Consider the following 27,543-nt stretch of genomic DNA (forward strand, 5'->3'; position numbering starts at 1 on the left):
AACAGGTCAGGTAGCATCTATGGAAATGAACTTTTTGGGCCAAGATCCTTCTTCAGGATATCAAATGTTTTCTTGAAGTTTATATTTATTCAGTTGTATACTATGTTCCCTCTAAGGTGTATGTGTGTTTCCATGTACACACATCTTTTGTCACGAGTGCACAAGGGAATTAAACTGCACACAAAAGGCTGTCACCTACCTCATTGGCATGTTAAGTATATTTCACGATCATACACAATCACATTTCCCCTTCCAGTTTCTGATGCAGATGATGTTGACAATGTGGAGTTTGCAATGATTTGTTGTCAACACCATCTGCATCTGAATGAGATTTTAGAACTGTCATCAATTTCACTCTCGGGCTTCTAAAATAGCTGAGGAAACAGTGGTATCATCTCCAAAAGAAGCAGGCTCAGCTAATAAAAACAGTTCAAGAACTATTTGCTTTGTGACATTTAAGCCTTGCCCAACAGTAGTCAAGGATCACAGGATATCACTGAAGTTCTTAGCAGAACACCAGCATTGTCTCATGATATAAGGACTTATTTAAGGTTAATTTTTTACCCCTAATCGATCAGATTAAACGTTTGTTTACTAAATGGTCACCAGTATCTTTATCTCTGATAGGTCAGATTAATGCTATTAAGATGGTTATTTTACCTAAGTTTTTATATATATTTCAAGCCGTACCAATTTTTATTCCGAAATCTTTCTTTGCTAATGTTGATTCGAAAATTTCCTCATATATATGGCAGAGTAAAAATCCTAGATTAGGTAAAAAATATTTACAGAAGGCAAGGAAGGAAGGTGGATTGGCATTGCCTAATTTTAGATTTTACTATTGGGCAGTCAATATCCGGTATTTGATATGTTGGTTAAAGGATTGGGATTTATCTTTTAGCCCTCATTGGGTGAAACTGAAAATTAAATCTGTACAAGGATTTTCAATGGGTCCTATTTTAGGGTCTTCTCTTCCCTTTGCTCTTTCTAAATTGCAGAAACGAATTGACAATCCAATAGTTAAACATACTTTACGTATATGGTTTCAATTTTGGAAATTTTTTGGGTTGACTCAGTTTGTTTTAAATATCCCTATTGTATCCAATTGCTTTTTTATCCTATTATAGACCAAGCTTATTCAGCTTGGAAGACTAAAGGATTACTACGATTTTCCGATTCATTTTTGGATAATTGTTTTATGTCTTTTGAGCAATTATCTAATAAATATAATTTGCCTAGATTTCATTTTTTTAAAGATATTTACAGATTAGGAATTTCTTAAATACTGTACTTCCTACCTTTCCAAATCTTGTGTCTTCAGGTATTTTGGAGAATTTCTTTGAACTAAATCCTTCTCAGAAAGGGCTAATATCAAAACTTTACAATATAACTATGAAGACACGTTCAGAGCCCTTCTATAAGATTAAAAATGATTGGAAAAGAGAACTTAACCTTACTATCCCTATTGAGAATTGGGATAAAATTCTTCAATTAGTTAGTACATCATCTATATGTGCTAAATATTCATTAATACAGTTTAAGGTTGTGCATAGGGCTCATATGTCCAAGGATAAATTGGCTCATTTTTATTCCTATATAAATCCTATTTGTGACAGATGTCATTTTGAGATAGCGTCTTTAATTCATATGTTCTGGTCTTGTCTGCTTTTGGAAAAAATATTGGAAAGACATTTTTGATATTATTTCCACGGTATTGAACATTGATTTACAACCTCATCCTATTACTGCAATTTTTGGTTTACCAATGATGGACTCACTCCATTTATGCTCTTCTGCTTGTCGAATGATTGCATCTTACATTAATGGCTAGAAGATCTATTTTGTTGAATTGGTAAGAAATTAATCCTCCTACCGTATTTCATTGGTTTTCTCAAACTATGTTATGTCTAAATTTAGAAAAAATTAGAAGTGTTGTATTTGATACTTCTATTAAATTTGAAAAGATGTGGAGACCATTTATTCAATATTTTCATATGATGTAATATGACCCTGTTCCAATCCTATTTGTTTTGCCAGTTTCGATTTTACATATGTTGAGAGGATCGGAGTTGACGACATTGATGATTTTGTATTTTTGTTAGATATTATAAACAGCTCTTTTTTTTCATTTTTTCTTTTTCCCGTTTTTCGTTTTTTTCCATATTAGTTATTAGATTGTTAGATTTTTTTTGCATAATTTTTTTTCTTTTTTCTGTTTTTTTAATATATTATGATATACCTAGGTTTGCCTTGTTTATTTGTTACTTGTATCGTTCATGATTTGGGAAGACTCATTTATACTGTAACTACTGCTTATGTATTCTTTCATGTTCAGTTGAAATGTGTATGTTTGTAATCCCATTATCTATGTATCAATTGTATTATGTTGATATTAATAATAATAATAAAAAGATTGAAAAAGAAAGCATTGTCTCATGAAATGTGACTAAGCAAAATTCACAAGACAGTCAATAAATCTAATTTAGGGAAACTGAAGATGAAATTGTGTTAAAAAAAATATGGCTACATACTCTGGTGCACCTAAAAATCTCAACAGAAGTGATTCATAAACTTTACAACACAATCAAAAATGCCAGAGTCCAGCTTTCCGAAAGAAGTAAACATTAAAAAAAACACTAACTATGCTTTCTCAGATATCCAAAACACCTTGCCACTCAAGGAAACAGGCCTGTCTATTTAACTATAGCTGCATAGAAATAATCTCCAATTTATCAAGAACATCACCCTCAGAACTTTGAATATCTTGATTCAAAAGGTTTCTGCAAAATTAATGATCTACAATAAATTCTGAGGAGACATCCAAGTAGTAGGATAGTAGGATTGAAGATCATAAGAAACCGCAGCCTTTTTAACATTTTAGATCTAGACTCAGATTTCTACAGATTACTAATTTTGAAAGTTTTTGAAGCAATCGCATTTCAAGTGGTGGCACTAATATTTTTAAGATCATGGTTATAAAAGCGAGAATTAAATTCTATCCCGCTGAAGAAAGCAGACTAAAACTCAACAATCTCTGGAGTCCCATTACTATGTGTCTGGGTGTTAATGCTTGGACACAGTACAGGAAAGCTTTGGTAGAGTAATATTTGGAATGGATGAGTTGCCTTGTCAGGAAAATTGGACAGCATAAGCTTGGAGAGACAAAAACAGCAGAGGATGGAATATGGAGCATTAAGAAAAAGCGAACTGCTGTAGCAGCTTAGCAAGTACATGGACAGTCGTCATTTTGGGACAAGGAGAAATAGCCAGTATAAAGATAAAGGGAGGAGTGGGACAAGAGCCGGCAAGCAATAGGTGGAACCGAGTGAGTAGTGAACAGCAGATGGAGGGGAGGGAAAGAGGAGAAATTGAAAATACAAAGGCCTACAAGGTAATATGTGGAGGCAACAAGGGCCTGATAGGAAGGTGGAGCCTGGAACCAAATAAAGGAGGTGGGGTGGGTAGATGGTTACAGTGGAGAGAGAGAACTCAGTGGAAAAAAGTGTTTGGGCAGTGGAGAAGTAAAGATAGAATAGATGGTGGGGAGAAAAGAAATAGGGTGCAATAATTAGGTGCGTAGAGGACTGGATGGACCAGTAGAGAGAAAGGGATGGAAGGGGAGCAGGTGACCTGAAATTGGAGAATCATATGTTTATGTCATTAGGTTGCAGACTACAAAAGTAAAATATGAAGCTAAGCTTAGTTCACTGGAGCTTAGAAAAATGAGGGGGAAAGTGAGAGAAAACAAAACTCTTATCAAAATATCTTTGTTCTTATTGGAGAATGTAGAACAGCAGGTTATTGCTTAAGAGGTCACTGTTGAAATGAAGTAAATTCTTTCCCCTCTCAAGGGTGATGATTATGGAATTGGTTCTATCATATAGTAATGGAAACAGTTTAAATATTTAATTTTACATATCTGGCACAAATAGACAAATAATTTATATGCAAGGAATGAAAAGGTGACAACACCAGACAAGCATGTGGAGCATGAATTTACAATCAAATCAGCCATGTTCATACTAAATAGTGGTGAAACAAGTTTGAGGGGACAAGTGGTATATCCCTGCTCCTAATTCTGATGTTGCACATTTCGTGGGTGTCAGTCAATCCTAAACTTATCGTGATTCAGACTGATTTTACTTTTTACTTTGGATAAAAGAAGCAGTCTGAATACCAATCAACAGCTGCAGCCTCTAACAACATTTGGGAAAGTTAAGTCAGGTATTCCTCATCAAGGGAGTTTTAGTATACGTTGAATTGGGCCATCAGTCAATTGGGGCAGCTACTGATTTGGGTCAATTCTTAAAGAACAAAAACAAAATGAGAAAATAGCCAGGATTCCCCTTGTTTATTTGTTACTATACCACTTAGTTGGGACAGGAGACCGTTAGACAATAGACAATAGGTGCAGAAGTAGACCATTCTGCCCTTCGAGCCTGCACCGCCATTCTGAGATCATGGCTGATCATCTACTATCAATACCCTGTTCCTGCCTTGTCCCCATATCGCTTGATTCCCCTATCCATAAGATACCTATCTCGCTCCTTCTTGAAAGCATCCAGAGAATTGGCCTCCACTGCCTTCCGAGGCAGTGCATTCCAGACCCCCACAACTCTCTGGGAGAAGGTTTTTCCTTAACTCTGTCCTAAATGACCTACCCCTTATTCTCAAACCATGCCCTCCCAGCATCTGGAACATATTTCCTAACTCTATCTTGTCCAATCCCTTAATAATCTTATCTGTTGCAAACAGATCCCCTCTCAATCTCCTTAATTCCAGCATGTACAAGCCCAATCTCTCTAACCTCTCTGCGTAAGACAGTCCGGACATTCTAGGAATTAACCTCGTGAATCTACGCTGCACTTCCTCTACAGCCAGGATGTCTTTCCTTAACCCTGGAGACCAAAACTGTACACAATACTCCAGGTGTGGTCTCACCAGGGCCCTGTTATCAAACAGTTTCTAACTCGCGTCAGACATGTGCACCTGCGCGGCCGTTTGACACTACACTGTGCTTAGTTTTTAAACAGCGTTAGTTGCGTGTATTTTTGTTCAAAAAGCAGTGATTTTTGTCACTGATAGTTGGTGAGTAATATGCAGCAAGACAGTTAAGAACTGTTTTGCTCACTGTGGTTTCATGCATTGAGGCTTGGAAGTATTTGATGTTATCGACAATCATCTTGAACTTTACAATGAAAATGAAGAATTGGAGTATGCAATCAGTGAAAGCATTGTTGAAAGGCCTTCCATTATCAGCACTAAGTGTTTGCACTGATTTAATTCACTTACAGTTAATCAAAAGAACACAACAGTGTACATTGGATTAATTCCTCTGTTGATAACTACTAGGAAGAAATACATAGTTTTATAGTCCTGTAATATTGATAGTGTTCAAATTTGTTCTGCATTTGATTTAAATACATAATAAGCAATTCAGTCAAATGGTAGTTTTGACGATAGTAATTAATACCTTGTGTTTTGTCTTTTATACATCTTTTTAACTGTATCCATGAAACTTAGGCTAATTGCTTAATTTGGCCAAAATGTACTGGTCCTGATGTGTCCCAATTAATCAAAATCCACTGTAGCTGTTAAGAGTATAGTTAATAACTTAATTTACTTGTCTTTAAACAAAGAAAATATAGATATGGATTTAGTCATCCAGGTGGATCAACCAATCCAAAGTGATGATCTCCACAGAATTTGGCATTTTAGCTATTTCTAGTGGAATATTTGTTTGTGCAAATATGAATTAGTGAACAGCAGTACACTTCCTGGAGTCACAAGAACTTTATAATAGAGTAGTTCCGTAGTAATTCATTTAGACAACTGTCATAAAAATTATTCCCAGAGTTTCTGAAAGTATTTCTTAACGTCAGCGCTTTACAAGTGAACAATGATGATCAAAATAATAACTTTTAAAACTGATGTCATTAGACATTCAACGAATAGAATGAATGCAATGATGTCCAAACCAGCAGATTAACTAAAGTGATCAGTAAACGATCAGCGCATTTTAACTAGCATACATAAACAGGATTTAGACAGCTGAACCTTTATCGCAATCAGATTTCTAACATTAAAATCCTGAAGTACTTCAAAGCAAGTTTAAAATGAATTCGTTTCTAAACGATCAGCAAATAATAATCCATGATCACGAACGTTCCGATTCTTCAAAAGGAGTTTGGCTTCCTTTTGGTCAGTTTCTTTAAAATAAATTACTCGCACATGTCGAGGTTAAAGGGAAAAGTGGAGATAAATCCTTGTGGATAGCTGCTCGACTACTTACCCTTTGTAGTGAGCTTTCACTTTGATCGAGTCACCTGTTCCATACTCCATGGTGTCAGCCACTCTCGTCGGCATGACACAGGCAAGATTCTACCAGCCCGCCGCTCCGGGGCAAACCAGGGGAAGAATAGGAAAGTTGGGAACCCAGGAGAGAGAGTAGTTACACCAAACCTAGCGTCCCCTCGCTAATTTCTGCCAAACGTCCAGCTTCGGCTCAGATGATCAAGAAAATAAGCAGATTTTTTTCCCCAGGAGCCCGTGTTCTGTCAGGGATATTTCAGTAAGAGAGGACGAATAATCGGTGATAATTTCTGAGCAGCAATCGCACTTTTCTCCCAACTTATGTGAGTCCAACTCCAACTTGTTGCTAGCAAACTCTGCGGACCTCCGCCAGCATCGCTCGCTCGCGCTGAACAAATGGCGGTTGCAGGTTAACCGACGCTTCTCGCCCTGCCCGCCCCCCCAGGGCGCTCCCCGCCCAACAACCAATCACAGCCGACTTCAGACATACCTTACTTCCCCCAATCCCGAGGGAAGGCGAGGGGGAAGAAAACATCCCGCGGCCAATCCACGACAAAGGGGAACATGGTCCAATGGGTCGCGGGATAGATTCACCTGACAGCCAATCGGGTCAAGGATCAAGCCGCCCCGCCGCCGACTGAGGGATGTCAGGAATCCAGGGCAGTCACCGACGCTGACAGACCGCTTTTCGGAACGCCCAATTGACACTTGTGAAGCAAAGTCACTTCTGTAAGGTGAGAATTAATAAGCCACTTCACCCTTTTGGGCCGCCACCGTTCGCGTCGGTCCTACACTAGTCCAGTTTTCTTTGATACCCAAATCATTCGAACACTTATGAAAACCTAGCCACTGACACATGGTCCCTCATCTCATTGCTACCATCAGAGAGGAGGTACAGTTACACACTTCCACTCTGCCATCGGATTTATGAACGGACAATGAACTCATGAATACTGCCTCTTTTTGCACTATATATTTCATTTAATTATATATATCGTATATATTTCATATTCCTTCTTATAATTTATGTATTGCGCTGCACTACTGCTTCAGAACATCTAATCAGAATCAGGTTTATTATCACCGGCATGTGTGGTGAAATTTGTTAACTTAGCAGCAGCAGTTCAATGGTAATATAGAAAGAAAATAATAAATTTATGTTGAATAGATTAAAAATAATGCAAAACGGAAATAATATGTATAAAATAAAAAGTGAGTTAGTGTTCATAGGTTCAATGTCCATTTAGGAATCGTTTAGAGGAAGAAGCTTTTCCTGAATCGTTGAGTGTGTTCCTGTAGGCTTCTGTACCTCTTTCCCAATACTAATAGTGACAAGAGGACATGCCTTGGGTGATTGAGGTCTTTAATAATGGACATCACCTTTCTGAGGCACTCCTCCTTGAAGATATCTTGGGTACTACAGAGACTAGTACCCAAGATGAGGCTGACTAATTTTACAACTTACAACTTTCTGTAGCTTCTTTCGGTCCTGTGCAGTTGCCCCCTCCCATACCAGACAGTGATGCAGCCTGTCAGCATTCTCTCCACAGTACATCTATTGACGTTTATGAGTGTTTTAGTTGACAAACCAAATCTCTTCAAACTCCTAATGAAATATAGCTGCTGCCTTGCCTTCTTTATAGCTGCATCAATATGTTGGGACCAGGTTAGATCCTCATTGATCTTGACACCTGAAGTTGCTCACTCTCTCCACTTCTGATCCCTCTATGAGGATTGATTCATGTTCCCTTGTTTTACCCTTCTTGAAGTTCACAATCAGCTGTTTCCTCTTACTACCATTGAGTGCAAGGTTGTTGTTGTGACACCACTCAACTAGCTGGTGTATCTCACTCCTGTATGCGCTCTCATTTCCATCTGAGATTCTAACAATGGTTGTATCATCGGCAAATTTATAGATGGTATTTGAGCTATGCCTAGCCACACAGTCATGGGTATAGAGAGAGTAGAGCAGCGGGCTAAGCACACACCCCTGAGATGCGTCAGTGTTGATCGCCAGTGAAGAGAGATATTATCACCAATTCACACAGATTGCAGTTTTCCAGTTAGGAAGTTGAGGATCTAATTGAGGAGGGAGGTACAGAGGCCCAGGTTCTGTAACTTATTAATCAGGATTGTGGGATGATGGTGTTAGGTGCTGAGCTATAATTAATGAACAGCATCCTGACATAGGTATTTGTGTTGTCCAGGTGATCTAAGGCCATGTGAAAAACCTTTGAGATTCTGTCTACCATTGACCTATTGTGGTGAAAAGCAAATTGCAGTGGGTTCAGGTCATTGTTGAGGCAGGAGTTCATTCTAGCCGTGACCAACCTCTCAAAGCATTTCGTCACCAATAGTCATCAAGGCAGCTCACACTACTCTTCTTAGGCACTGGTATAATTGTTGCCTTTTTGAAGCAGGTAGGAACTTCCGACCTTAGCAGTGAGGGGTTCAAAATGTTCTTGAATACTCCTGCCAGTTGGTTGGCACATGTTTTCAGAGCTTTACCAGGTACTCTATCAGAGTCTGCCATCTTACAAGGGTTCACCCTCCTTAAATACAGCCTATCTTCAAGACAGAGATCACAGGGTCACCAGGTGCAGCAGGGATCTTCACAGCTGTAGTTATATTCTCCCTTTCAAAGTGAGCATTAAAAGCATTGAGCTCTTCTGGTAGTGAAGAATCACTGCCATTCACGCTATTGGGTTTTGCTTTGTAGAAGTAATTTCCTGCAAACCCTGCCAGAGTTGCCGTGCAGCTGATGTCACCTCTAACCTTGCTCAGGATTGCCTCTTCACCCTTAACATAGCCCTCTGCAAATCATACCTGATTTTCTTGTATACACCTGGGTCACCAGGCTTAAATGGCACAGATCTAGCCCTCAACAGGTGACATACCTCCTGGTTCATCCACAAATTTTGGTTTGGGAATGTACAGCAAGTTTTCATAGGCATGCTCTCATCTACACAGGTTTTAATGAGGTTGGTAACAACTGCGGCATACTTATCCAGACTTGAAGATGAATCCCTGAATATAGTTCAGTTCAGTCCACCGATTCAAGGCAGTCCTGTAAGCACCCCTGTGCTTCCTCTGTCCATACCTTCTTGATCCTCACTACTGGTGCTACCATCTTCAGTCTCTGCCTATACTCAGGGAATAGAAGTAAAGCTAAGTGACCAGACTTTCCGAAGTGAGGATGTGGAGTAGCACAGTCGGCATTCTTGATGGTGGTGTAATAGAGGTCCAATATGTTGTTTCCTCTGGTATTACAAGTGATTTGTTGATGGTAATTATTTAGTGATTTTTTTTTCAGCCTGACAACTTATGACTTAATTTATTGCCTTGTGTTCTGTGCCAACTTACAGTGATCCCATTCCCTCCCTTATTTCCTCTTTCACCTGTACTTCCCACATTCTCATCTATTACCACACATCCCCATGTTCCGCTCACACTGGGGGCAATTTACAGTGACTAATTAAGCTGCAAGATTTTGGAATTTGGGAGGAAATGGGGGCACCAGAGAAAACCCACTTGGTCACAAGCAACATACAGACAGCAGCTCTTTGAACTCTCCCACTGTGCATGGTTCTGCACTGCTCTCCTGGATGCAGAATTCCAAAGATACAATACTGGATGAATTCTCAGTATTAAACGTCCAGCATTATACTCTGAAACAATGATTGCACCCCTCAATAGTAAGCCTTACTTAACATAATTTCTGTATCTACAGTGTCAAGCCTGTAAAGTAGTTAATAAAACCAGAAACTAATGGAAACCCTCATCAAATCAGGCAGCATCTGTGTAGAGAGAAACAATTACCATTTCAGGATAAAGACCTTACATCAGTTATAAGTCCCTTCTATAGGGACGCCAGGCCTGTATTCAATATTCAACATGCAGTCTCAATGGGGAACTACATAATTCAGTAAGACATATTTAGGAATACTTACTGATAGCTTCTGTACCTGAATATTAATTTAGTGTTTCCACATCTTTCAGAACACCAACACTATTTAAAAATACTCTTTCTCATTTTTTTCCACTAGTATGGATGACTTCATATTTTTCCACATTACAGTGCCTAGAAAAAGCATTCAGCCCTGCACAACTCTTCTCACATTTTCCTGCCTGGTTTTCTAAATTTAAAATATATTGAAGAAAGATTTTGAGCTAATCTACAAAACATGTGCATCATGTCAAATCAAAAGAAAAATTTCAAAACATGTCAACAATTAACTAAAAATTAAAAACCAAAATTGTGAGCCCGAAAAAGTCTTAATTCCCTTCTTAAGTTACTCTGCTAGCTTTCCTCAGGTGAAAGGTGCAGTATTACTTTACCAACTCACTAAAATTGTTGAAGTAGAAAATTGATGGATCACCTGTTTTCGAAGAATTTACAAGAACAGATACCCCTTTACTCTGTAAAGTGCGACAGTATGGTAGATATTCAACAGACCAAACCAAAGTAAAGACAAAAGATCATTCAAGACAAGTCAGGAATATGATAATAGAGAAGCACAAATATGGGGAAGTGCACGAGACCATCTCAAAGGCATTGAACATTGTACCCCAGTGCAGTCCGTTGTGAAAAAGTGGGAAAAAAATGAAACCACAATCACGCTCCCTAAGTCAGGCCGCACTTCTAAAATTAGTCACCAGAGAAGAATAGCAGTTGTAAGAAAGGGTAGCGTGATGCCAACGGTTACTCTGAGTGAACTACAGAAGTCAGTGGCTGCAACTGGAGATGAAGTTCATGGTTCCTCAGTCTCAAAGGCCATTAATGGTAAGAATAAGTTGGGGTGGTAAATTGGATTAGTAAGTATGCCGATGATACTAAGGTAGGAGGTGTTGTGGATAATGAGGTGGATTTTCAAAGCTTGCAGGGAGATTTATGCCGGTTAGAAGAATGGGCTGAACGTTGGCAGATGGGAGTTTAATGCTGAGAAGTGTGAGGTTCTACATTTTGGCAGGAATAATCCAAATAGAACATACAGAGTAAATGGTAGGGCATTGAGGAATGCAGAGGAACAGAGAGATCTAGGAATAACTGTGCATAGTTCCCTGAAAGTGGAGTCTCATGTAGATAGGGTGGTGAAGAGGGCTTTTGGAACGCTGGCCTTCATAAATCAAAGCATTGAGTACAGAAGTTGGGATGTAATGCTAAAGTTGTACAAGGCATTGGTAAGGCCAAATTTGGAATATTGTGTGCAGTTCTGGTCACCGAATTATAGGAAAGATATCAATAAATTAGAGAGAGTGCAGAGACGATTTACTAGGATGTTACCTGGGTTTCAGCAATTAAGTTACAGAGAAAGGTTGAACAAGTTAGGTCTCTATTCATTGGAGCGTAGAAGGTTGAGGGGGGATTTGATCGAGGTATTTAAAATTTTGAGAGGGATAGATAGAGTTGACGTGAACTGGATGTTTCCATTGAGAGTAGGGGAGATTCAAACTAGAGGACATGATTGGAGAGTTAGGGGGCAGAAGTTTAAGGGAAACACGAGGGGGTATTTCTTTACTCAAAGAGTGATAGCTGTGTGGAATGAGCTTCTTGTAGAAGTAGTAGAGGCCAGTTCAGTTGTGTCATTTAAGGTAAAATTGGATAGGTATATGGACAGGAAAGGAGTGGAGGGTTATGGGCTGAGTGCGGGTAGGTGGGACTAGGTGAGATTAAGGGTTCGGCACGGACTAGGAGGGCCAAGATGGCCTGTTTCCGTGCTGTGATTGTTATATGGTTATATGGTTAAGCCCTGGTTAAAAAAATAACAGCATATTTTTGCAAATAAAGATTTTGCAAAGCATCACTTAGAAGATACTGTAAAGAAGTAGATAAGACTAAAGTGGAACTTTTTGGCGTCAATGCTAAGTTTTACTTGTGGCGTAAATCCAATACTGCACATCAGCTTGGTAACACCATCCCTATTGTAAAGTATGGTGGAAGTAACATTGTGCTATGGGAATGCTTTTCAACAACAGGAACTGGAAATCTGGTCAGGACTGGTGGGAAGATGAATGCAGCGAAATACAAAGAGATCCTGGATAAAAACTTGCTAGCCAGAAAGCTCAAACTAGGGAGGAAGTTCATCTTTCAACAGGACATCGGCCCAAAATACACTGCCAGAGCAACTATGGAGTGACTTCAAATGAAGAAAATCGATGTCTTTGTGTGGCCTGGTCAGAGTTCTAACTTTAACCTGAATGAACATCTCTGGCAAGACCTCCAGATTGTTGTCCACTGCCACTTCCCAACTAACCTGGCAAAGCTTGAGCAATTTTGCAAGTAGGAATGGGCAAATTTTTCTCCATCACATTGTTCAAAGCTAATAGAGACTTATCCAAAAAGACTACTGGCTGTAATAGCCGTGAGACGTGGTTCAACTAAGTGCTGAGCAAAGTGGGGGTGGGGGCAGATGAAATCATTTGAACTGCTGACACTTCACTTTCTGAATTTTTTGTTTTTCATGTTTTACAATTTCCCTGTGTATTTTTGTGAAAAAGGAGCATGTGATTCACAAATAAAAGTTCTCAGTTAAATTGAACAAATTTTCTGGTTGTAATACCTATTTATGTGAATAGAGAGTTGGGCTGAATACTTTTTGAGAACATCTTCCATGTTCTCACAAATTCACAGAGCCTGTCAATATCACTTCAATGTGCAAAACTTACAGGGGATGGAAATTTCAGAATGCATCCAGGAGAAACTTTTGAGTCAGTACATACTTGAAGAGGCCCTTCAGGAGTACTATAGGTACAGTAACCTGCCTAAATGACTATCATCCAGTTGCATTAACATCAACTATTATGCTTTGAGGGACTGGTCATGGAGCGCATTGATGCCTTTTTCCCGGCTATACTGGATCCTTTCCAGTTTGCTTACCGCTCAAATTGATCCACTGATGATGCAATAGCCTCTGCCCTGTCCCACCTGGAAAATGGGGTCTCGTATGCCACACTGCTGTTTATAGACTTCAGTTCAGCATTCAACACCATCATACCCCAGAAACTGGTGGAGAAACTGTCCTCTTGGGTTTCAGAACCTCCTCCTACATTTGGATACTGGACTTCTTAACAGTAAGGCTATAATCAGTCTGTGTGGGCAGCAACGTTTCTCATCCCATTATGCTGAGCACTGGCTCTCCCCGAGGCTGTGTATTCAGTCCATTGCCATTCACACTGCTGACTCATGGCTGTGTCCCAGAATCCAGCGTAAACCGTGTCATCAAGTCTGCGGATGACACAACAGTGGATGCCCTTATCAGGAACAATGACAAGATGGAGTATATAGAGGAAGTGGAGCGGCTGGTGGATCGGTGTGAGAAGAACAATCTAAGCCTGAACGTGGAGAAGACAAAGGAAATCATTGTGGACTTCAGGAAGGTACAGATGAACCATCCCCCTCTGTGAATACATGACTCCTCTGTAGAGAGAGTTAAGTGCACCAGGTTCCTGGGAGTTCACATTACAGATGACCTCACCTGGTCCTTTAATATCAGCTCCCTGAACAAGGAGGCATAGCAGTGCCTCCACTTCCTAGGAAGATTGAGGAACCTTCTTAGGAAGATTAATGTTTCCTACATGGGCTTCAAAAAGGCTTTTGGCTGAGTCCCATATGGGGAGGTGTCGTGGTTTTTTGTGCCCCACAAATGACCAGGAGACGCAGAAGATTCTTCAAGAAGTATTAAACTTTAATTTGCAAATCAAAGCTGAGACAGTCATTGAGCTAGTCGCTGATTGCCCACCGATCCTTGTGCATAGCATTTTTTATAGCAATCTCCTGGTTTAGTTGCATTTGCATATCCAATCGGTCTACAGTTGCGTATCACAAGTACATCCGCCACTATTGTTTCTACCCATTGACTTAATCCTGTTCTACTCTACATCTCTTAGCTACCTCTCATTAACACACCATTGTCTTCTACATTCTTAAGATTTCATTCTCCTACTAAATCAGATACAAAAAGCAAGTTCAAAGCTGACTACATAGTTTTGGTTACACAGCAAACAATGCAACTTTTATTCTCCAATATATCCCCCCTTTGAGACCCATAGGATCTCACACAGAGAACGAAGACTAAGAGTCCGTGCACAAAAGCCCCAATAAACTCAAGCACTTATTCCCAAATCTCGGGTTAAACTATAATTTTCTGTGCCAAGACTTAAAAGTATTCTCTCCCTGTTACCCTGGGCCGCTGAGCCAAAAACCTGTCCCTTTGTACCTGAGACAAGGGAAAAAACTCAGAAGCCCTTACAATCTACTCCCACACTGTCGTTTTGCTCTTGTTCACCCTGCAGGTGTTGTAGGCTGTAACGATACATTTTCGGTGTTTCTTTCTCCACTAAGCTTGCTTTAGTAATTGCCCCGAGCATCGGAAATTGTTTGGTTGCAGCACACACTACAAGAGACTTGAGACAAGGAAGAAAACAGCACAGCACAAGTGCACAGCTCAACAATACAATATTGACAGTTATTGCCATTTTAGTCAGCCATGCTCCTCATCCTCCGAGTCTACTTTCTAACCAGTCAAATAACTGATGTCCGAACCCTGCATTCTGTGCGCATACCTCGTACTGTGACAAGACAAAGTCCACTGAAGCCTGTAAATAAGGTGAGCAAAAACCATCCTTCTTTATCACTTCCCCCCTTGCACAATGGTCAATCCCATGCGCTTCTGAAATCAGAATCGTTAGTGGAGGGGTGGGCGCTACCAACAAACCGTCTTCCATGCTCCACAAGCCTTCCGGGTTCTGCTTGGCCCCCCTTCGTCTCCACATTGTCTGTTCTGCCAAAGTTGCCTTACCTTGTATTTCAATTAGGTCCTCTACCACAGGTTCTGGAGCTAGGCTTACCTGAGGGGCAATGACAGCTGATGTACACCCAGACGCTTTTCTGGCTGCCTCGTCCAGCTTGATTTCCCTTTGTTATTACATCATTTCCCTTTTTATGTGCCTGGCATTTCACTATAGCCAATGCTCTAGGTTTCATTATGGCTTTTATTAAGTCTAGAATTTGCTGACAATGTTGTATGGAATCTCCACTGCTTTTTTTTAAAACCTCTCTATTTCCACACTGCCCCGAACAAATGGCATACGCCATGAGCAGATGCCGAATCAGTATAGATGTCGACTTTCTCACCTTCCATCATTTCACACGCAGCTGTCAAGCCTTTGATTTCCGCTAGTTGGGCAGAACACGGTTGGGGACAGGACTCCATCCTAATAATCTTATAGCTCGACTAATCCTGCTGCACTACTGAGAACCCTGCATGATTTCCATCATAATCCCTATTACAAGAGCCATCTACGAACAGAAACTTTTTATCTGCATCCTCTAGTGGTTCTGACCGTAAATCTGCTCTCAATTTGGCAAATGCCATCGTCTTCCCTACACAATCATGGGGTTCTCCTTCATAGACCAAAGGGTCAAAATTGGCTATATTACTAGTAGTGCATCTCTGTATAGTTTTGTCAATGTCTGGAAATGTCAATAGCATTTGATACGCTGCTATCCTGGCTGGCGTCAGCACAAATTTCCCTCTTTCCAGCAATTCTGCTACTTTGTGGTGTGTGTAGAGTCACAGGATAGCCCAGGGTTACAGATGATGCCTTTTCATATGCATAGTACACCACCACCATTCCCTGATAACAGGGTGGATACCCCTGAGCCACCTCATCTAGTCTCGTACTGTAGTATGCAATGGGCTGCTTTGCTTTTCCTGTGCCTGTCTCTTGTGTTAGAACTGCTGTGACATAACCCTCCTGTCGGTTGGATACATACAAATGAAAAACCTTCTCGTAGTCAGGCAAAGCTAATGCTGGTGCTGAATGCAATTCCTGCTTAATAGTACTGAAAGCTATCTCCGCCTCTTCATTCCACTTTAAGCCGTTCTTCAAATTTGTATGTCCTGCTTCTTTCATTATCTTTCTCAAAGGTGCCACAATCTCAGCATATTCTCCTATCCAATCTGATCTGTACCCTGCCATTCCCAAAAACGTCATCATCTGCCCTACAGTCTGGGGTTTTGGGGCCTTAATTATTGCCTCAATCTGCTATCTGCAATTGCCTCATGGTGCTATCGCCTTCACTCCCTTGGATATTACCCTGCCTAAGTACTCCACTTGCTGCGTGCAAAATTGCAGTTTCTTTTTGGATACTTTATGTCCTCCGTGCGCCAGCTTCTCTAACAGAGTTATAATGTCCTGCTCACACTGTTCCTTACTGTGGGAGCAAATCAACAGGTCATCCACATACTGTAACAATGTACTTTCCAATGGTAGGCCCTCTAGGTCTGCCTTCAACACCTGATTAAAAACCTGTGGTGAGTACTTTAAACCCTTGTGGCATTCTGGTATAGGTATACTGAGCACCTCTGTAAGTAAATGCAAACAGATGCTGACACTGGTCGGCTAGAGGAATGCTGAAAAAAGCCAAACACAAATCAATCACTGAAAAGTAACTTGCTTCTGGTGGAACATTAGTCAAAAATGTGTGTGGGTTGGGGACTACAGCTGGCCAGTCCTCTACCACATCATTTACCGCTCTCAAATCATGCACCAATCTCCATTTAGATTTATCTGCTTTTAAGACTGGCAGCAACGGGGTATTGCATGGACTGTTTGTTCTTTTAAGCACTCCTATTTCAAGCAACCCCTGCACTGTCGATGCTATTCCCTCTTCTGCTTCTGGTCTTAGAGGGTATTGTGGTCTCCTGGGTGAAATTGCTCTTTTTTTCAGCCTTATTTCCACTGGACCAGCTGTTTTTATTTGCCCGACATCCTTGTCATGCTGTGACCACAGAATAGATGGCAACTCATCTAACCTTCTATCTTTCTGCTGGCCTCTTTCCTTTTCCAGCATGTGTGGTTGGGGAGTTATTTCAACCTCTCTCACTGTCCCTACCATATCTACACTTACCATTATTTTAATGCAATTGTTGTCTTCTGATATCCACACCTCTGGCGTGATTTTCCTCCACACTGTTATGGTTTCAGCACTCTTAACTAAGGGTCCTAAGTCTTTAGACTGATATTCCTTGTTTACCAACAACGTTACGTGGGGCGCAGCCTCCGGTATCCTGTACCATTTTTCTAAAAATATGTTCCACTTAACTTGTAAAGCTGCCCCTTGCTTTCCAATTATCACAGCCTCCCCTTCCAGGTGCTGTTGGGTACATGCCTCCAGGTGCCATCTCTCCTCTAACTCCCTGTTCTGAGTCTCGTCAAAAATCACTGTACAATGTAGCTCAGATTTGGGCATTACAGCCCTGGGTAATATAGCCTGCATGCCCTTTTTCCATTTTTCCCAGGTTTCCTGAATCTGATCTACGATGTCTCCTATCCAAAAGACATTAGCCTTCTTGTCTTCTCGCACTGTCAATCGAGCCCCTGCTCTTTCCACACTCAGCCCATTTCTGGTGCATTCTAATTTTAATTCCAGTTTCAATAAGGCATCTCTGCCTAACAAATTAATCGGCGTTCCTTTAAATACTAGCACCAGCAAAACAATTCTTTTATTTCCCATTCTCAACTGCACTGGAGCCGTGCACTGTGTCAACTGTGTTTTCCCCAAGAACCCTACCGCTTTAATAAACTTTCCTGACATGGGAAGGTGAAGGGCATACTGTGGCTGTACACAAGTGTACGTGGCTCCAGTATCTATCATCATTGGTGTCAGTTGCCCTTCTAACATAACCTGAACAATGGGTTCCTCATCTGCCTCCCTTGTTATCATAGGGTAATGTCCCTTCCCACTCAAGTTCTCGGGGCACCCCTAATACCTCGCATAGGGGTTCGCAGGTCCGCTTGGGCCTTTGGGGGCTGGTCCTTGGCTAAGCTTTAGTTCCCTTCTTATCGGTTCCTGCTGGTGTGTGACAGGCCAGGGTGTAAATAGACAATCTCTTCTCATGTGACCTGGCTGATTACATCCCCAGCACAATCTCTCTACCTCTCTTTCCCCCTGTTTCCTCACTGGTCCCCTCTGTCCATAGCTCCCCTGTGCCCCTCCTTGGGACTTCCAATCCTGTCTGGGCTGTTTGAATTTAGTCTGTTCCTGATAGGGCATTTGTGGGAATGCTCCTCCAAAGACATTGATTATTGGCATGGGGTTTTCCTGCCCTTGTCTTACAGTATGATCGGTTCTTCCATATAGCGGTGCTTCATCCAGTTCGATGGCTGTACTCAGACCGGTGGTTGCTGGCAGCATCTTTTTGCTTTTCTCTTTTTCCTTCTTTTTGAGTTCTTCGAGCTGCATTTGTATTAATTTTCTTTGCACCTCTTCCTGCTGCTCAGCCAACCTTCGTTTGTCTTTCCGGTATTTCTCAACCGCATGGACTACGTGGTTTCTAAATTCTTGTGGGGTCTTTGACGTTAGCCCAACCACTTCCTCCAGTTTGGATTTTACTTGCGGAGGCATTGCATCCAAAATGCTATGTCGGAACAGTGTGGTGATAAATAAGCTATTTTCCATCTCTTGCTCAGTCTCCAGTCTCCACCTTTTCAACTGGTTTTCTATGTTGGCTGCTGGGTTTTCAGTGTCTCCCAGTGGATCCTCCTTTAAGGCTTTGGGGTCCACTTTGGGTGGATAAAGCTTTCTGAGGGCCTGCCATACCCTCTGCCTCACTCTGTCAAACCCGTTTCCATCCATTCTCGGGTCGTTCGAGTTTACTATGCCAGCCATTTCCATTAGTTCGTTAAATTTGGAGGTTCCCATCAACCTTATCAATAGTGCCTTCAAATCTCCCATAGCCAATAATTGTCCCGCCGTTTCTTCTTCAAAGGCTCTAATCCATTTCCCTGCTCCTTCATGTAGATTGGGCAGAGTGTTTTTCAGCCCATCTAGGTCCTGGGATCCCCAGGGGATGTACTGCACTTGTCCTGATCCTTTAACTAACAACGGCATCATTCTTCCTCCTTCTTCCCACCTGCCCTGACTCTCCTCCTTGCCTGACTCCCCATCTGTCTCAGGGTATGTCTTTACTGCCTCCCACACAAATTTCTCCAGGGTCCTCTTCTTCCCTTGGTCTCCCTGTGGAGTCCTTCCTTTCTGTCCTGATTCAATACTTGGTTGGCCCCTGGAGTATTTTTTGCATCTCCTCTGGCAATCCCCTCTCAGTAACTTATCTAGCTCTCTCTCTACTTCCACAAGTCGCTTCCATACCGCCTCCTTCTGCTCTTCTAGGCTTCTGCCTCCTGCCTCTCCTCCACAAATTCTCGCATCCTCTCTCTCTCCACTTAACTGTTGCTCCTCCAATGAGTCACCTTCTCTTTCTTCCTGTCCATGTCTGTACACCTGTGGCAGGGACTCCTCATGATCCTCACTCGTGCTTGATTCCCCTCACTCCCTTGTTTCTCCAAGACTCTCATCTCCTAACTTTTTTCCACTTCCTCTTGAATGCCTCATCTCTTCCTGCCCTGATGAGCCACTTTCTTTTCTAGTCTGTTTATTTCTATGGTATAACCGATACTCCTCATACTCCTTTTCCTCTCTCAAGTATTTCATCCGTTCAATCTCTTCTTTCATTTCTCTCTTTGCCTGTATCTCCTTCCATATCGCCACTTTTTCCTTCTCGTATTGTCTTTTTTCCTCCTCATTATCCCAAACTTGTACTTCTCCCTGCATGTTTACTGTCCCCGCCAGCAGGGGGCACTGCTTAGGGGTTCCTTCCTCATTATAGGGAGGGGGCTTTACTGTTTCTTTCACATCCGGGTACGGAGCTGAAGCCAGCTTCTCACTGTACCTTTCTCTCTCTTTAACAGGCTGTTTCTCCAGCACCTTAGTGTCTTCCTCGCTTGTAATCAATATTCTACCTGTCCTCCTCAGCCTTTCTCCCTCCGTTCTGAAGAGTTTTAGCACTTCCATTTCTCATTCTCTTTTTTGCCCTCTTTTCTTAGATTTCTGTTTTGCTTTGTAATTTTTAATTAGTGCCTCCATTTCTTCGCACAAGCTTACTTCAAATGTTCCTTCTCTTGGCCATTTTGTGACCAGGTTTTTGGCTCTTTTTTCCCATTTTTCTGAAGTTTTTGTGATCTCATATTTATTTACCGTGATTTTTTTGTTCAGAATCTCTACTGCCTTTCCTTTACCTGTCATGTTGTTCTCTTTTATAAGGTATTTCAGAGATTCACAGTTCGTTTACTGGATAATATTATTTACTCTAATTCTATGCCTAGTCTATCGTCTATCTACCAGCGCTTTAAACTATATTTTGGACTGTCCTTGTTTCCTATTCTGTTCTGCCCGTACAGACCTCTATTCAGAGTGGTATCCACAGAACTTTCTCTTTGCATCTCATCTATTCAGACCCTTATCTCTTAAGGCGGTATCCATGAGGATTTTCTCTATTTTCCTTTCCCTGCCTATTCAGACCTTCGTTTCATACGAAGCGGTATCCACAGGGATTTTTCTCTATTTTTCCTTTCTCTGCCCCTTCAGACCTTAGTTTCATAAGAAGCGGTATCCACAGGGATTTTCTCTACGCACCTCGTCTATTCAGACCCTTATCTCTTAAGGCGGTATCCACGAGGATTTTCTCTATTTTCCCTTCCCTGCCCGTTCAGACCTTCGTTTTATACGAAGCGGTATCCACGGGGACTTACCAACACCACGTGGAATTTTTCTTTACTTAACTTCTTATTAGCTTATTTGTACTTACCCTCACTGCAGTGTTCTTGATCAATCCTCTGAGGCTCCTGTTAACCCCCAATTCTGCCAGATTCTTTGGACTGGAGAGACCCTTTGGCAGTGGTTCCACACTTCTGAGACTCCAAGACTTCCCAAAACCAACAGAATTCTTAGTCCAAATTGTCGCAAAAAGCACTTACTTTTTGTTTGGGTGCACCCTTAATTCTGTTAGCCTTGTGGGGGTCCCTAGAGGACTGGGAAGCGTCCCCGATCTGCCATTTCCTTTCTGCGGGTCTCTTTCCGGTCCTGCCGCGGTCGCCAACTTTGTCGTGTTTTTTTGTGCCCCACAAACGACCAGGAGACGCAGTAGATTCTTCAAGAAGTATTAAACTTTAATTTGCAAATCAAAGCTGAGACAGTCATTGAGCTAGTTGCTGATTGCCCACCGATCCTTGTACATAGCATTTTTTATAGCAATCTCCTGGTTTAGTTGCATTTGCATATCCAATCGGTCTACAGTTGCGTATCACAAGTACATCCGCCACTATTGTTTCTACCCATTGACTTAATCCTGTTCTACTCTACATCTCTTAGCTACCTCTCATTAACACACCATTGTCTCCTACATTCTTAAGATTTCATTCTCCTACTAAATCAGATACATGCATAGCAAATAGCAAGTTCAAAGCTGATTACATAGCTTTGGTTACACAGCAAACAATGCAACTTTTATTCTCCAATAGAGATAGTCCAAAAGATCCGCTCCCATGAGATCTAAACAAAGTTGGTAAAATGTTCGAAAGTTTGCTTGGTAACAGAACAGAAGATGAGTGTCTCAAGCTCAAGCAGGATATTGATCAACTGGAAAGAGCAATGGCAGATGAAACTTAATTCTCTAACGATGCTGTAGCGGTGTGCTACATGCAGCTCTAAAATTACGACACGGAGTCGGTAACTGCAGTCGAAGGAAAAACTTTATTCGAAATCTTCAGCCTCACTTTTAAGCCTCCCTCAACCTGCCCCCCATGGCGCAGAGGCTCCAAAGCTCTGTGCTCGCAAACCCCCGTAGGCTATCTAATTGTGAGTCGGTTCGGATGTGCCAGGAAATGGGTCGCCACATAACCCCCCACCCCCAGAACCGGCGATACACCCCCCCAATGTCCACAGTCTGGGCCAGAACCTGCTTGGGAGGTCAGCCTCTGCGCCAGGTCCACATGGGCCAGTTTGGGTCCACCGTGAAAACCTCCTCTTTCCCCCCAACGTCCAGCACGAACGTGGACCCGTTGTTCCGGAGCACCATAAACGGCCCCTCGTATGGCCGCTGCAGCGGTGGCCGATGCCCGCCCCTTCGTACAAACACAAACTTACAGTTCTGTAGGTCTTTGGGTAGCAGGTCGGGTGCCGCCCGTGCTGTGAAGTGGGTATGGGGGCCAGGTTACCGAGCTTCTCGCGTAGTCTGCCCAGGACTGCTGCGGGATCTTCCTCTTGCCCCCTTGGGGCTGGTAGGAACTCCCCGGGGACGACCAGGGGCGCGCCGTATACCAACTCGGCCGACGAGGCGTGCAGGTCGTCCTTGGGCGCTGTGCGGATTCCGAGTAGGACCCAGGGAAGCTCGTCCGCCCAGTTGGCTCCTCGCAGGCGGGCCATGAGAGCCGACTTCAGGTGACGGTGGAAACGCTCCACTAGCCCGTTTGACTGTGGGTGGTAGGCAGTTGTGTGGTGCAGCTGAGTCCCCAAAAGGCTGGCCATAGCTGACCACAGGCTGGAGGTGAACTGGGCGCCTCTGTCGGAGGTAATGTGGGCTGGTACACCAAAGCGAGATATCCAGGTGGCGATCAGGGCTCGGGCGCAAGATTCGGAGGTGGTGTCGGTGAGCGGGACCGCCTCTGGCCATCTTGTGAACCGGTCCACGATAGTCAGGAGGTGCCGCACTCAGCGCGACACTGGCGGGGGCCCACAATATCCACATGAATGTGGTCGAAACGCCGGTGGGCGGGATGGAACTGCTGCGGTGGGGCTTTGCACTGCACCTTGGCCGTCTGGCAGTGCTTGCACGTTTTGGCCCATTCACTGACCTGTTTGCGGAGTCCGTGCCAAACGAACCTGCTGGAAACCATCCGGACAGTTGTCCGGATGGAGGGATGCGCCAAGTTATGAATGGAGTCGAAAACGCGGCGCCGCCAGGCTGTCGGGACGACGGGACGGGGCTGGCCGGTGGCGACGTCACAGAGTAGGGTCCTCTCACCTGGGCCTACGGGGAGGACCTGGAGCTGCAAACCGGAGACTGCGGTTCTGTAACTCGGAATCTCCTCATCCGCCTGCTGCGCCTCTGCCAGTGCCTCAAAGTCTACCCCTTGGGAAAGGGCATGAACGGTAGGGCAAGAGAGCACATCCGCCACGACATTGTCCTTACCCGAGACGTGCCGGACATCCGTCGTGTATTCAGAGATGTAGGACAGGTGGCGTTGCTGGCGGGACGACCAGGGGTCGGACGCTTTCGTAAACGCAAAGGTAAGCGGTTTGTGGTCCGTGAACGTGGTGAAGGGCCGACCTTCTAGGAAGTACCTGAAATGCCAGATTGCCAGGTAGAGCGCCAACAGTTCCCGGTCGAAAGCACTGTATTTGAGCTCGGGTGGTCGCAGGTGTTTGCTGAAAAACGCCAGGGGTTGCCAGCGACCTGCAATGAGTTGCTCCAGCACCCCACCGACTGCCGTGTTTGATGCGTCCACTGTGAGGGCGGTAGGGGTGTCCATTCTGGGATGTACTAGCATTGCGGCGTTCGCCAAAGCTTCCTTCGTCTGAATGAAAGCGGCGGCGGACTCCTCGTCCCAGGTAATGTCCTTGCTCGGACCCGACATCAGGGCGAACAGGGCATGATCCGGGCAGCTGAAGGGAGGAAGCGGCGGTAGAAATTGACCATACCTACGAATTCCTGAAGGCCTTTGATCGTGGTGGGTCGGGGAAAGAGGCGGACCGCATCTACCTTAGCGGGCAGAGGGGTTGCCCCGTCTTTAGTAATCCTGTGGCCCAGGAAGTCAATGGTATCGAGTCCGAACTGGCATATGGCGAGGTTGATTGTAAGACCGTACTCACTCAGTCGGGCGCAGAGTTGACGGAGGTGGGACAGATGCTCCTGACGACTGCTGCTGGCTATGAGGATGTCGTCCAAATAGATGAACGCGAAGTCCAGGTCCCGTCCCACCGCGTCCATTAACCGCTGGAACGTCTGTGCGGCATTCTTCAGGCCGAACGGCATGCGGAGGAACTCGAAAAGGCCAAACGGGGTGATGAGAGCCGTTTTGGGGACGTCGTCAGGATGCATTGGGATTTGATGGTACCCTCGGATGAGGGCTACCTTGGAGAAGATCCGTGCGCCGTGCAGGTTTGCTGCAAAGTCCTGAATGTGCGGCACAGGGTAGCGGTCTGGTGTGGTAGCCTCGTTCAGCCTGCGGTAGTTGCCGCACGGTCTCCAGCCCCCCGTCGCTTTGGGCACCATGTGCAGGGGGGAGGCCCATGGGCTGTTGGACCGCCGGATGATCCCCAATTCCTCCATCCTCTGGAACTCCTCCTTCGCCAGTCGGAGCTTGTCCGGGGGAAGCCGCCGAGCGCGGGCGTGGAGGGGTGGTCCCTGGGTCGGGATGTGGTGCTGTACGCCGTGCCTGGGCATGGCCGCTGTGAACTGCGGTGCCAGAACCGATGGGAAATCCGCCAGGACCCTGGTGAAGTCGTTGTCGGACAGCGTGATGGAGCCGAGGTGAGGGGCTGGCAACTGGGCTGCACCCAGGGAGAACGTCTGAAAGGTCTCGGCGTGGACCAGTCTCTTCCTGGGCAGGTCGACCAGTAGGCTGTGAGCCCACAAAAAATCCGCACCCAGAAGCGGTTGGGCTACGGCGGCCAGTGTGAAGTCCCACGTGAACTGGCTGTAGCCGGACTGTAGCTGCACCTGACGGGTGCCATAGGTCCTTACTGTGCTGCCATTCACGGCCCTCAGGGGGGGACCCGGTGCCCTGCTGCGGGTGTCGTAACTCGTCGGGGGTAAAACGCTGATCTCAGCCCCAGTATCGACCAAAAACCGGCGTCCCGACCTTCTATCCCACACATACAGGAGGCTATCCCGATGGCCAGCCGCCGTAGCCATCAGCGGCGGCTGGCCCTGGCGTTTCCCGGGAACTTGCAGGGCGGGCAACAACGGCGGGCTTCTGCGCCCCACCGCTGGTGGTAGAAGCACCAGTGTTCATTGGGCCGGGGGTTGACGGGCTCTGCGGCCGGGCCTGGACTGGATTGCTGCCGGGAGCGTGGCTGGGAGATCTGTGCGATGGACGCCCTGCTCACCTTTTTGGCGTTCCACAGCAAGTCCGCCCGGGCTGCCACCTTCCGGGGGTCACTGAAATCCGCGTCGGACAGCAGCAGGCGTATGTCCTCGGGCAGCTGCTCCAGGAATGCCTGCTCAAACATGAGGCAGGGTGTGTGTCCGTCGGCAAGAGACAACATCTCATTCATTAAAGCCGATGGAGGTCTGTCGCCCAAGCCATCCAGGTGCAGTAAACGGGCGGCCCGCTCGCGCCGTGAGAGTCCGAAAGTCCTGAGGAGCAGGGCTTTGAATTCTGTGTACTTGCCGTCTGCCGGGGGCGACTGTATGAACTCCGCGACCTGGGCCGCTGTGTCCTGGTCGAGGGAGCTCACCACGTAGTAGTAGCGGGTGTCTTCTGAGGTGATCTGGCGAACGTGGAATTGGGCTTCGGCTTGCTGGAACCATAGGTTCGGGCGCTGTGTCCAGAAACCCGGCAGTTTCAACGAAACCGCATGAACAGAGGCAGCGTCGGTCACTTATGGTCCAAAAATCGTTTGGACTGTCGGGGTCACCAATTGTAGCGGTGTGCTACACGCAGCGCTAGAATTACGACATGGAGTCGGTAACTGCAGTCGAAGGAAAAAAACTTTATTCGAAATCTTCAGCCTCACTTTTAAGCCTCTCTCAACCTGCCCCCCATGGCGCAGAGGCTCCAAAGCTCTGTGCTCGCAAACCCCCGTAGGCTATCTAATTGTGAGTCGGTTCGGATGTGCCAGGAAATGGGTCGCCACAATGCACTTTTAAAGATCAAATTGTGGTATGATGTACACAGTAAATGGCAGCATGGTGATGAGTTAAGGGATCTTGAAGTACAGGTCCACAGATCTCTGAAAATGTCAGTACAGGTAGAATAAATTGATGAAGCATATGGAATACTTGATTTCATTATTTTGACCATAGAATATGGGAGCAAGGAGATATGGAACAACCTTAGAGAAGAATAGTGATTTGGTTATGTGCTTTATTTGCATGCAGACCTATTATTTTACAAATGCTAATTTATTTCATTTCCTCATTTATACCTTTTATAAACCCAATCATCAGTTTGAATTTAAAGCAAAATATTGATTACGACCAGATAACATTTCATTGTAATCTTGGTGGAGGGGAGAAATATTTTTCAAGATGTGTTTCTAAATTGTGTCTTAGGGTCTCAGATTAGTTTGCCCAAGAAGCAAGACTAGAGTTTGTATTAAGGTGTGATTTCTCCTATATATCTAATCCCTTTGTGAAACCAGTTATATAAAAGTTGATTATCCATTGTAAAAGGGATAAATTTATTTTGAATTAAAGGTCTCTTTGCTAATAAAGATTTCTTTATCTCATCATCAACATTTATCTTATTCCACAAATCAATCAAATGTTTTAGTATAGGAGATACTTTCTTTTCCCGTATCCATTTAGATTCCCATTTATATATAAACTGTTCTGGTATATTTTCTCCTATTTTGTCTAATTCTATTCTAATCCATGCCGGATTATCTTCATCAAAAAAAGATGCAATAAATCTAAGTTGATTTGCTTTGTAATAATTCTTAAAATTTGGTCATTGTAAGCCTCCTAGGTCAAATTTCCATGTCAATTTTTCCAATGATGTTCTTGACATCTTACCTTTCCAAAGGAATTTCCTCACACATTTATTTAACTCTTGAAAAAATTTCTGCAGTAATTGTATTGGTAATGTTTGGAATAAATATTGTAATCTAGGGAATATATTCATTTTTACAGCATTGACTCTACCTATTAATGTTATTGGTAACATCATCCATTTATCAAGATCCTCTTGAATTTCTTTGAATAATGGTAAATAATTTAATTTACATAAATTCTTTATATCATTATCAATTCTTATACCTAAATACTTTATACCATTTATCGGCCATCTAAATTGAGTTATTAATCGACATTGACTATAATCTCCTTTAGTAAGGGATAGAATTTCACTTTTATTCTAATTTATTTTGTACCCTGATATTTTACTTTATTCTTCCAATCTAGAAGATAATTTATGCAACGATTGTAATGGGTTAGTTAGATAAATCAGAACATTATCAGCAAATAAGTTAATCTTATATTCCTCCTGATTAACTCTGAAACCCGTAATATCTGAGTCAGTTCTAATTAATTCAGCTAATGGTTCTATCACCAACACAAATAAAGCAGGTGATAATGGACAACCTTGTTTAGTTGACCTTGTTAACTGAAATGATGTTGAAATTTGGCCATTTGTCACCACTTTAGCTTTGGGGTTAGTATTTAAGGT

The 27,543-nt window shown here is 43.5% G+C and overlaps 2 protein-coding genes across 3 annotated transcripts in view; one reads left to right on the top strand and one right to left on the bottom strand.

Moving 5' to 3' along the window:
• Window positions 1-6,758, bottom strand: part of prkcz (protein kinase C, zeta) — a 375,947-nt gene extending 369,189 nt beyond the window's left edge. The window contains exon 1 of one of the 2 annotated variants that reach the window (XM_059952188.1): window positions 6,293-6,758. In XM_059952188.1, the coding sequence (XP_059808171.1) occupies window positions 6,293-6,366 (74 nt within the window). In that variant the 5' untranslated portion in view covers window positions 6,367-6,758. The remainder of the gene's footprint in view (window positions 1-6,292) is intronic. The other variant, XM_059952187.1, reaches the window with a different exon arrangement.
• Window positions 6,759-6,895: 137 nt separating this feature from the next.
• The window catches only part of LOC132382205 (myo-inositol 2-dehydrogenase-like), a 65,611-nt gene continuing 44,963 nt past the window's right edge, over window positions 6,896-27,543 (top strand). Inside the window, exon 1 of the mRNA XM_059952192.1 lies at window positions 6,896-7,046. The gene's annotated coding sequence lies outside the window, so the exon portion shown is untranslated. The remainder of the gene's footprint in view (window positions 7,047-27,543) is intronic.

The sequence above is a fragment of the Hypanus sabinus genome, chromosome 27 (genome assembly GCF_030144855.1).
Source record: "Hypanus sabinus isolate sHypSab1 chromosome 27, sHypSab1.hap1, whole genome shotgun sequence".
NCBI classification, from domain to species: domain Eukaryota; kingdom Metazoa; phylum Chordata; class Chondrichthyes; order Myliobatiformes; family Dasyatidae; genus Hypanus; species Hypanus sabinus.